The following is a 12,735-nucleotide window of genomic DNA, read 5'->3' on the forward strand; positions in this document are numbered from 1 at the left end:
AATCTAACATCAAACAGTCAAGACAGAAATCTAGCACATTCAAACATGTCCCTATTTTCTGATGTCTTATTTCTGGACTTGCTCCAGTTTTTTAATACATTGATTAAATAAAGACATCTGGGCTTCTGTTAGGAGTCATTTGGGAACATAGGATCCACAGAAGCACAGATGCTTGCCAGATCCAGTCAACTAACAGAGCTCATGAATTTCAAGAACCAGAGCAAGCCAGACAGGCCGACTACCTGCATAGAGTTTTTATATTCTGAGGGTAAAACTTAACTCCACTAGAAGTTACTATAAAGGTAGGGATGACTTCAGTAAGAGCAGGAACAAAAATGGGATTTTGTAAGCCAAGAAATATTCACCTGTTCACGAGTCAAAATGAAAGGAAGAGCTATCTAAGAGAGTCTGAAATGAACACCTCTAAGCACTGGATGAAGAACACAGGAGGTAGAAAGGGACTGGCAGGTAATACTCAGTAATACCCAGCAACTAATAGGTGGGCAAACAGTAGAGACAGCATTACTTCCATGAGAAGGGAGTGTTTTTAAAGCAAGACTACGTATAAAGAATCTGGAATTTATGACACTGAAAAGGGATGAAAACAGCAATCAACTGAAATATTTTTCAGAAGCAAAATTACACTGCTGGTATCAAACAAAATAAAAGCTCCAGGAAAAAAAAAAAAAAAAAACAAAAAAAAAACAAAACATAAAATGTACAAAAAGATACAGCCATATCCTTATGGAGACATGAAAGACTGAAGCTGATTGTCACTACAACAATCTAAACAGAAACACTGATGCTTACTACAGAAATATTTGAACCCTAACAGTGATTCCCAAATGAGAAAAATAAGCCAGAGCAACATTACTAAGAGCCTAAAAAATCCTACATTTTAGAATGTTTACCTTGATCTTTACTGTTATAGAGCCCCCACAAATGCAACTCCAATAAATAAATAAAATAAAGCAAGTAAAATAAACCAAGAAAACAAATATTTCAACAAGTAGAACAGTTCTGTTGGGAATTCATTTTTGTACAACCTGCAAAATGAAACAGAAGCACATCTGGGTGCACTCAAGTTAAGAAAATACCACTGACAATTACTAATTCACCTTATTTTTTTTCCTCTTATTATTCTAGATTGAATACCTTTTGAAAATCGGTTGAAACAAGTTGAAATGTTTGAGAAGCCCTATGGATTACATTGAGATTTCCCCCAAATTACAGAAGACACAGAACAATAAGCAATAATAGGCAGTGCTCTTTGTGGGGTGATTACATCAGGCTTTTGAAAAGTGCCTTGCTGGCTTTGGCTCATAAGAGGATCTATCATTCCCTGAAAAGTTACTCCCAATAGAAACTCACATTGAAAAATCAGAACTTGCTACCTACTGACCTACTTACTTTCACAAAACATCTGTCATTACAGAACAGACCGCTTTTAGCCATGTTGGATGACATCTCTGACCACAGCTTACTCATCATTTCAAGCACAGGCTAGATTAGATACCGGGCAACTAAGAAGAAAGGTGCATACCTTTGGATATCTCTTCTTCTCTGAATCTTTAACCGGACCAGCATCAAGCATTTTTTGTTGTCTTGCCTCCTGAAGAGCTTTCTGGGTGGAACCTTGCAAGCCCTTCTTCCTTTCACATTCACGGGCAGCTATAAAACAAAACCAAGATAAATGCCATCAGGATACATTTTTCACTTTCCTGAAAAATGCCTCTTGATATTAACTAGACATAAAAAGTTTCAGCAGAAAAGCACCACTTTAAATAGAAAGATATCCAAGGTTACTGCAACATACTTTTTTAGTATTCCCAGAAGGCATAAAACTAACAATCCACTAATTGCTTTGGTGGGACCTGTTTAAGTAATAGGTATCTGATTTTGCCCTCAAAACATTGCAATGATTTTGAATCTTTCTGTATGGGACAGAGTCACAATAAAATGGATGCAATTCATCGTCTCATTGCATCCTACCTAATATCTACTACAAACGCATTACTCTGATTTACAGCTTACATTCCTTTTTACTTCTTTGCCCTTTCTCGCAATATACCTTCCAGACAAGCAATTACTTACACATTGACAACAGCACAGAAATCCTAAGCAGTTAAAATAGCTGTAAGTTGTCAGAATAGATGGAAGGGAATATGAGGAAATATACGGCTCATAAGTACACATGTGTATGTACATATACATACACACAGCATATCTGTATCCTTCTTGCATATATGTATCCAGCAAGAAGGACAGTGCTCTTCAGCACCCTCAGCAGTGGCCACTTCCATGCACTTGAGCACAGTTCATTTCTATCCCTGTATCTGCATGTAGTTACAACAGTCTGCACTATGTACACACAACAACAGGAAAATACACAATTCCAACAGGACTTGGGCAGTTACATTGCTCCAGAAACTGATTACACAGCTAAAATAAAGTTGAACCAATCAAAGTGAACACTACAAGTCCGAAAATTTGAGTAAAACCTTGTCCACAAAATATACACTTTTTATAGAAAAGAAATAAGAAAACACTCTCTTACTGTTATTATTGGTTGGTAACCCTACCCATGGCATGGGGGTTGAAACTAGATGACCTTGGAGGTCCTTTTCAAGCCAGGCCATTCTGTGATTTTCTTGAGACAAAAACTATGGATTTAAAAAGTACAAAACTTCCCCATATATCAAAACAAAGGAAAACTGACTAATACAAACAAGTGCGCCAGTCTAACAAAACACCTGTATTCTCACTGCTTAGGAAGTTAAAGCTACCATCAGAAACACCCTAAATAATGTCTTCTGGGAAACTGTATAGTGTAAAACAGTTTTCTAAGCAAACGCTTCCTCCTCATTCAGCAATTGTGATCCATGGGGTCTCCAAAATGCACATACTTGCAAATAAACACAGAGTTATGATAGTTGAAGGGCTTAGAAATCTGAAGCCGTTCAACAACAAAAAGCCAAATTGCAAAGAACTGCTAGGATTGCATTAAGATGTGAACAGCTTGTGTTTCCAGATGTTGCATTCCAATTGCACTGCAGCTAGAACTGGGACTACTAAGTTGAGCTACTTTAGCCAGTGCCTTTTAAATTTCTTCTTACATGACCTTCTAAGAGCAATTACAGCAGATCGAAGAAAGGAAAAGAACAGTTATCAGGCTTAGCAATGAGTTAGTTCAACCATGACTAAAGAAGCTCACTGCGTTCAACTTTTGAATATAATTGGGTAATAAATAAGCAGTTCCCGTTTTCAGAAAATTCAAGAAACATACTGAGCAAATAACAGCTCTACAAGACATTCAGAGAGCCAGTTGGTAGAACAGCACACAGCCAGCTTTATAAGTAAACCATTACCAAAATAGCTTAGTTCTTTCAGGCAAATAAGGGTTTTTTTCTTAAAGAACCACTTAACATTATGCCTTGATCCACAAGCAAGGATGCGAATGCTCTGTTAATACATATCAATATCTTAATAGTAATAAAATAAAAAAATCTGGGAATTCTCTTTGATAATTGGATTTTTCTATGAATGATGGCAGCACCATTTTTCTGAACAGTTTTAATGCAAGTCTTCTTGCAAAAAACATCCAATCCTTTTTAAAGATAATCTCAACTCTAAATATAAAATCAACTTACAACAGTTTATCTTTCAGAACTGACTCCTGAGTGCACAAAGGAAGATCCTACCAAGTGGCCAAGTCCTAATCCTAAACACAGATTAGTTTCTCTATAACTGTCAACTGTTCTTCCTGTTAACTCTAAACATGATGAGCAAACAGAAAACAAAGCCTTACACTGGTAAGCATTTAAATATCAGCTGAAGACAACCACCTCTTGAAGATATGGGTACAAGCACTGTTTGCAAAGCTAAATAGCAGCCTGACTGAGAGCAGGACAAAAACAAACGAAAAAACACAACCAACCAAATAAAAAACCACATAGTAAATAAATTAAATTACACGCCCTGTGTCACAGATGCTAGCTCATTCAATTATTTGAAAAGCATCAGGCTAAAGGCAGCTATATCAAATGCCTAAGTAAAATATATAGAACAGCTGTCCTAAACTTAACATTAAATTCTGTTACTTTCTTTTCTACCTAGCTGGCAAATACACATTTATAATGCAAACTCTGAGAAGCTTCCCTTTGTTCTTAATTATACTCTGTATGGTTCACTCTGAAAACAAACAACCCATAATGGATTGGTTGTGCTGGACCTCACTGCTACTACTCAAAACTTATACTACTTGAGCAGCTCCCAACCTAGATACCAGCCACTTTCAAAATGCCCTCCAGCCAGTCATTGTTCCAGGTGTTGCACCGTCAAGCTACTGTGTGGGAGAAAAGGAGCAGCAGTGATAGGCAACCTCCTGCTGCCAGGTGAACAGCCATCCTCTCACCTCAGAGCTCCATGCTGCAATGAAAGCAGACGGCTGGCCAGAAAAAGCACCTTGCCTTGGCAAACTGAGCAATCTGAGTGCTCATTGACTTCTAACTGAAATGTTCCAATGTACAAAGTATCAGTGTCCTGGAGAGATGGGAACTGGAAAAAAAAAATGCAGCCATACACCTCTTTACAGCAGAGACTTGCCAGTCCAACAGCACTGGTTCTTTCTGAACTAAGAAATTTAGAGAGAAATGCAGCAAACACCTCACCAGTATCCATGCACTGCTGCTGCTCAAGGTTTCAATTACACCAGCATGTGAATAAGAAATCAAGAGGCAACAGAAAGTATTTGAATCAGAGACCATCACCCACTGAGATATGAGTGTGACCTACAGAGTGCAGTAAGAATTATGTAATATTAGAGGGCAAAGTACTGGCAAGAAACAAACTGAAATACTGCTTAATTTGCAATACACAGGCTATGAGGAAAATTAAAGTTTTTATAAGCATGTGGGTGGCTGATGAGCTCAATAATTTGTGCCAGAGACTAAATGCTTTATTTTTCTATTCCTTCATTTATGAAGTGCTCCCCTGCTTGTCACTTTTTGGTATTATTAAGTGCTCTCAGGATTTCTGAAGAATAAACAAGAACTGTGAGCAGCCAGAGAGCAGCTTTTGGAATCAGTCAGATAACAAATGAAAGCATGCGTAGTAGGAAGAGACAGATAGGACATCTGTAATGTAAAACACTAACATGGGGAAGAATCCACACTATATATTTGCAAAATGGAGTACAATGAGAAGCTGACTGCTATATGCCCTTCACCTGAACTAACAAAACAAAAAGCCCGTTCTCTACCGCACTGTCTGAAGTGGAATGAAAATGAGCTCAGCTCACTCCAGTGGGAACACAGGTTTGTATCTTCAGTTGTAACAAGATTTAAAGATTAGGGGAGAGCACATCCAACACACGCAGCCACAGACAGAGATTTTGAGAGCTCAAAACATGCCTTGCTGAGGAACGTAACATTAATTCATACAAAAAAAGGCATCAGAAACCAAAAACATGAAAATAACAGTATTCTACAGCTTTAACACATGAAATGCATATTTGCAGAACTGTTTGTTTGTTTGAGTAGCTATTTGCTTCTACACAGAATCAAAATAATAGCTCAGTTTATACCAGTAATCTACAGAACCCTTCCAGGTCCATATAGAAATAAAAAAGGGTATGTTCTTTCACTAAACAGAAAAGATAATTGGATGCCCTTCAAGGAACTTCTTTAAGCCCTAGTTGCAAGAAAGCTGCATGGTATGTAATACCTACATAACTGAGAAGTTCGGAGTTCCCTAAATATCAAATCTAAAGTACTGTTCATGACAGAAGCTGGGTGCAAAACATCCTTATCCTATGAGTGCTCTGTTGTCAAATAGAGCAGAGCTTACTGCTCCCCTTCATCATCTCATCTACTTTCACGAGTCTTTTTTAAGCCTGGTTTCTTTTAGACTTCTCTCTCTACAACAAATTCAACTGAAATTGGAAACAGGTACAAAATTATTAGCAGAAGAGGCGCTCACAAATATGTGGTAGCACAGGCTTCACTTACCGAGCAAACCAGAGAACAATAAGATGACAAAATATTTCTTGTGATAGAGTTAGGAAACCTTAATAATTACATGTTTATTCAAAGCAACAGGGAAGTTGCTTGAAGCCATGTTATATAGCTAAAGATATACATTAGATATGCTACTACTTTCAAAGTGTCCCCATAGCACCGCACACACCTTCTCACAGTGAACTAAAAAAAAACCACTCATGAAAAAGAGTATTAGTAGATAAAATAACAAAAATCAAACAATATAGATTCCCAGTATTAAGTCCTTCCTCAGTTACTCATTTTCATGTTGTCATGAGCAGCCAAAGTCCTCAGCCAGAAAATATATTCACATAATAAAATTGCTGCTCTGTCACCAAGACAGCTGATAAAACTGCTGAAAGTGTTAGTACTTCTAATTTACTGTTACACCAGATTTTGTAATGCACCACAACACGAAGCCCATAAAGTCTGAGTTTGTTATTAGAAATATTTTACCTTTTTTCACAGGAATCTGAAGTGCACATCCGGACTCTAAAGAACATAATATAGCTTGCAGACCTGTAACCTAATGTAAAAGAGGAGAGAACAAGAGGTTACATGCACTTTGATTGTGTTGCGTTCACAACATCACTGATACCTTCTTAAGCTATGTGCAATTGTTTTTAAACTTCTGATTATTATCTGTAAATTAAAACATTAAATCTAATTCTAGATTCTGGGAACACCCAATGCAACAGTGTGATAAAAGACGAAAGTAGTTCGAGAAACAGTGGACAGCTTATTATTTTATTAAAACAAAGCAGCCATATATAACATTTGGGACCAAACCACACTATCAGCTTTTAACCACTGCTATCACTGATCTTTAATTTCACGGTACGATATGACATACAGCTTTACCATAAGAAATGCCACAATGGTGTTGTTATAAAAACACCATCACTCTGGAATTCTCACAGTTCACCACTGGATCGCTGTTTACAACCCTGACATTCCACAGCACTGGAACCATTTTATGTTTTGTTTTCCTGAGTCGGAATAACTACATTTGGACAATAAGCTTTCCTTTACCTTAACACATCTCGTTTTATTTATTGAACATTTTTAAAGTAAGCCCTCAGGTGACATGAGCCAAACAGGAGGCAGAGGAAAGAAGGAAATGAGAGATGAGGACTATTAGAAGAGAGCATCAGCATGCTGAATTCCTTTCATGTCACTCACACACAGCCAATGCTGCTGCTGAAATGCAATGCATTTTCAGTTTCTTTTTCCTTCTAAGCAAACAACCTATTAGCTAAACACAGCAAGGATAATTTTCTGTTCTCTGCCCATCCTATCTGTGCTTATAGCTCGTTCTGCTAATGGAATAGAATGTCATGTATACCAACCTATACATCAAATAAGATTACAGAAGCAAAATAGTACTCCATTATTCATGTCACAAGATCTCTGGTACCTACTAGTCAGGAAAAAATACATTTAGATAATTCCTGGTTACAACTAGGAGAAAAATAAATGAATAGGAATAAAGTTAAGAGATTTATAAAAGCATAGATGGAAACATATGAATCTGTAGTAATAACACACCTTTCCTCACTCTGTCAACAAAGAATGAACGTGCAGAAGCTGCACATTACTTAGTGCTGCTCTTCAAGCATCAGCAACAACTGAGAGCTACTACCTAGAGTACTAAGATCCACATATTTTCAATATTAACATATGACCAAACAAAATGAAACTCACTATAGTATCCTGCTTCAAGCCATCACACAAGTGAGTTGCTCTACCATAAATGTTCTGTTTATTTATCAAATTATGCACCAAAAGCATTTTGTACAGCTTTGCAAGTAGTGGTTGCCATCATTTTACCTGCCCAACTGCTCTGTCTCTCTCCAAACTAGTTAACATTTTCTGCCTCAGCGCAGTCTGGTATTTCTCAGTCAGCTGCTTCAGCACTGGTTCGTACGAAGCATAATGAGCCTTCAGCCTATGAACAAGAAGAGACAAATGCTTCCTCAAAAATGAGTTAAATCAGAGATTTCTGTCTATATAACTTCCCCAAAATGACTAAGATCCCAATCTAGGCAAAATGTGTAACACGGTGACGATTTGATAACTGCAGTGAACATTATATTTAGAATACTTAGCCACTTCAGTTCCTCAGACCAAATTAAAATCAGATAAATAATCTCTCAAGAGAAACTGATCAGTACAACACATGACACTAACAGCTTCAAAAAGACTGCATTTAGCAAAACTCTGACATACGGACTCAGAGAACAGTGCTCTCCTGCATTAATACATATAAATTTGAAAGTTAAATACATAGAACTCATCGCTTCTGCTGCATGCATTGGTAACAATAGTGACAGGCCAGAATTCTAGGAAATGTTTGGAGCTGTGGATATAAAGCACTCCACTATTTGGTTTTAAAACTAACAAATGTGCAAAAAACGATCTTCATATGGACATCACAAAAGTTCTACTTGTTGAGGGAAAGAGACACAAAGGTAAACTAAATTCTGTTATGTTTTCTGAATGACACAGAGTCTCTGGGTCCACACTTTTGGTTGCACAAGTGAATGATCGCACCTGTGCTCCTGGGGCAAGCCCAGATGCTCAATCACTGGTTCAGGCCATGACCTAACAGTTCCCATACACCAGCTAACAACTGAAGATGTTATTTTTACATTAATAAAAATCCTTTTGTTTTTTACCTTTTAATGTCACATAGAAGTCTGTTTTTCTCCTGGACCACTTGCTTGTGATGCATTCTATGGAAGTCACGTTCTTTCTGCATTTTCAGGAAAGCCTCTTTTGCTTTGCTACATGTAAACAGAAAATTCATGAGCAATGTATTAGCTTCCTCCTACTATGTGTTGAATTCGCACAGGATACCTATACAGACATGCACATAAGTACTGTATCCAAGTGTGAGACTTGCTAGTATGTGGTGTTTGTCTTTTTTTTACCACAGGGCATACTTTGAGGTCTTTCTGTAGCTTGGTGGAGTACAAAACCATGGAGACTCTTCACCTCCTTACCTTTCCTCTGTTCCTTTAGGTGGAATCCATAAGGATTCTGGCATTACAAACCTCAGAGTTAGCAGGACATAATAGAAAGACACAGACAGATGGAAAAGCGACCCATTGCCCTACAAACACATGTGTTTAGAGCATTTCTGGAAGAAAACTACACTAGAAAAGTTCTAGGCTCTACCCAATATCATGCAGCCTATTCCCAGGCATTATCCTCTGTACATCACAGCAGCAAGGAAAAGATCAATAGCAGAATTAATTACAAACATACCAATAACCTGCTTTTCGTTAAGCATGTTATAAGTACAGCCAGGGAAAACAGACACTTTCCTCTGTAAACTTAAAATACCCTTCTGCATATTTACAACGCACAGATTCTCCTCACTCTTACTTATGTCTATTAGGTAGGAAAGATTAGTATGTGTATTATTTCATTACAAAGGAAGCCTGAAATTACCTTGCACTGAAATCAGATATTTGCTCTTTGCAAAAATAAAGCTCACTTCATCCTCAGTGCAGGAGTGGAATTGTTAGGAAAACCACTATGACAACAGTGCATGCAAAAATTACAGGTCCAGGAACAGGACCTGTTAAGTACTACATATAAAATGCATTGCATTTAATAGCACAAGTAATACATACCCACTACATATGCACATTTGCTTTATTTACTACCAATACAAACTATCATATTTATATGTGAATCACTGTTTGTAGCAGCAACAGACAAAAAGAGCTGAAGAAAAGCACAGTGAATTTAATGACACTGTACAGCAGTCAAAGCTGGCAGAGAAATGCAAACAGGCAACAATTCCCCTGCAGGAACCACTAGGAAAAGACTCCATAAAGCTACAGGCACATACATAACTTTGTGTACGCACACACACTAAAGTTATGAAACAGAATAACTTAGAGCATTGACATAGGGATATAAAGTACAGACTAATGACTCTGCTGAAGCTCATGAGAATGGCAAACAAATTGAGAGGTAAGTGAATCATCACTGATTTTAGTATAGTCCTGTGAAACGCCTCCATCATAATACCACTCACATAAAATCTGACTTGCCATTAGACCCTGAATGCAAAACCCTTCTAAGCTAAGCAGATGGCTTGATTACAATAAATGTCAGAGACTGCGTGTCTCCCCACTTAAACTCTTCTCAAATAGTTTAAAAATGGCAGAAGAGGACAGAGCTCAATAAAACCAAGTAAGGATTTCCAAAGGTAAGTTTCATGCCCTGTTCCAACTCCTGTGGAAGTCAATTCTCCAAGATGCTGAAATTTGTAGCTTCAGGAAGACTGATCAAAATGAAGAGAACATTAGAAAGCACATGCCCTCCTGCTTTTATTTCATCTATCTAGCATCAAGAACCTTAGAATTACCACATAACTAAACAGCTCTGTTTAGATATGGTGCACAACACAAAAAATGAAATCTTGTATTTTTTATGGTGTAAATGAATAAACAAGTGCAGGATTGTTAAAAATTGTGTCAGTGAGGAGGAGATCAACTGATTTTATTGCTGGTGATAGCAGGAATAGCAATAATCAATACATTTCCCTAGGCTGTTCTGTTTATAACCATTACACCATCTGTAACTGCAGTAAATGCTTGTGAGCATGTTTCCAAAAATCAGGGTAGAAAGCTACCCTGAAAAAAGCTTCAAATAATTGCTATTTGTGTACTTAGAAAATGCTCTGACTTAGATCCTATACAATTTTCATTCCATCTATTAAATAAATCCCTAAAAGTTTAAAGCATTTATACCACAGCGGTCCATGTGATTAATGCAGTCTTATAGTCAATTTCACATCACGTTGTCTACCTATACATTCAAACACAGAAACAAGAAAAGGATCTGGTCGTAGGAAACTATCAAGGCACTTAAAATGAGAGAGCCAGAGTTTAATGTGGTTATGAAATCATAATCCATTATTCAGCTCACAACCAAAAAGTGTAACTATAACATAGTATCCTTGAATGAAGCATCATCACTGAAGAAAATGAATTAAACTGGTTTACATTAAGAGCCAACAGTCTCCAGAGAATGTTTTCAGGTGTTTCATGTGTATTAGGAAGAATATCTAGCCTACAGTTAGAGAAATATTAGAGCAGATAGCATCCCTTATCAAAGGATCAGAAATCAGCTGTGGCCTTCAACATAAAACTAAACAGGGTATACTTTGGCGTGTTTTAACTATTGTCACACAACAAACCTATTTCTACCAGAATACATCTGTTTTTATTAATTTATTTCAACATTACTAGCACATCTAAACTTTAAGGGAATGGCTGATTTATTTCTTTTAATATATACATCTGAGGAATTTTGTTATATTTCTATAAGATTTCAAATATTGGACAATCTATTAAACATGTACACATGCTGTGTACAGTCAATGAGGTCAGTTGTCATTTTCCCTATAAACAATGAAAAGCCACAGTGAAACACAACCAACAGACTGCAATCCACTCTAGTTGCTCACTGCTTGTCATGCAGTCATGTAAATAATGTATTAATATACCCAAATTTATCTAAACACCCTTCTGCCAATTGTTAAACACTATGGCAGAAGGGAATTGGTTTACAGCCATTAAACCTGGGCCCCCATACTGTTTTCAGTCCCTAACACTCTCTTTTCAACTGAAGATTGTCAAGAGAAGCAAGCTCAGAAATACTGAATGTGATTAAAGCTATCTTCAAATATGCTTCACAGCACTGCATTCTCACCACAAAAGCTTTCTGAGCACTCCACGTAGCAAAATATGAGTCATTCTTTGATAAGAAATCATTATATTCTAGCCAGTCAAATCAGCATTTCCTCAGAGCCCTTAGGTATCCTGATGTGAATGCAAGTTGAAGAGTTCTTTCTCACAATACCTGAAAACCCAAATTGTCCTCTAGGTAATTTAGGCTCCTAACAAATACTAGCTTCATCATAGCAAAGGTACTGACTCTGGTTATTGAATGGATGAACAAGTAAAACCTCATTAAACACCTCAATAAAAGGAGTTAGAACCAGGTGTCACAACCAAGGTTTAGCTTAAAGACAAGGGATCTAATAACAATAATATGTTTCAGAAGGGCTAGATTTTGTACTGCTGTATTCTACTGTGTTTGTGAGAGCTCCTTGCCCTCTGATGTACACAAAAGACACACAGCACTCAAAACAAATGTCCAAAGAAATCATAGAAGAAAATAAAAGTGTTTTATACAGGGCCCATCTTCCAGTCTGATTGATGGTGCACAATTAAGACTTTATCATTATTAAAGCTGTTTACATGCTATTAAACAACAGTCAACTCATTTTTCCTAATTAAAAGGTCATAAATTGTTATCACTGGGAAATAATTTGACCATAATCACTGCTGGTGATAATGACTATTTAAGATCTAAGTAGCCATTTTTCATACAGAAGAGCAGTCTTAATGAAAACAAATACCTTGACCAATCTAGACGAAACCCAGAAAGATGGAGGGTTTATTTGTTTGGCTGACAGTCTTATTTGTGGTTGTTGCTTATATGATTACTACAGGCCCATCTTTTGAAATTAAGCAGTAGGAAAAATCAAAGTGAAGAGTGATATTATCTTTTAGGGTTAGTTCCCAAAGAACACATGCAGATGGACCTTTCTTCAGAAAAGACTGCATCTTCACTATACAAGATACTAGATACTTTAACTCTCTTGTATCTT

At 37.0% G+C, this 12,735-nt stretch overlaps 1 protein-coding gene across 1 annotated transcript in view; it reads right to left on the minus strand.

Moving 5' to 3' along the window:
- The window catches only part of SPAG16 (sperm associated antigen 16), a 339,824-nt gene that overhangs the window by 314,852 nt on the left and 12,237 nt on the right, over positions 1–12,735 (minus strand). The window contains exons 6-9 of the mRNA XM_015867952.3: positions 8,717–8,824; positions 7,869–7,986; positions 6,495–6,564; positions 1,544–1,671 (exon numbers count right to left, since the gene is read on the minus strand). Of these exons, the coding sequence (XP_015723438.2) occupies positions 1,544–1,671; positions 6,495–6,564; positions 7,869–7,986; positions 8,717–8,824 (424 nt within the window). The remainder of the gene's footprint in view (positions 1–1,543; positions 1,672–6,494; positions 6,565–7,868; positions 7,987–8,716; positions 8,825–12,735) is intronic.

Source organism: Coturnix japonica, chromosome 7, assembly GCF_054131305.1.
Source record: "Coturnix japonica strain WE chromosome 7, WE-NBRP24, whole genome shotgun sequence".
NCBI lineage: Eukaryota > Metazoa > Chordata > Aves > Galliformes > Phasianidae > Coturnix > Coturnix japonica.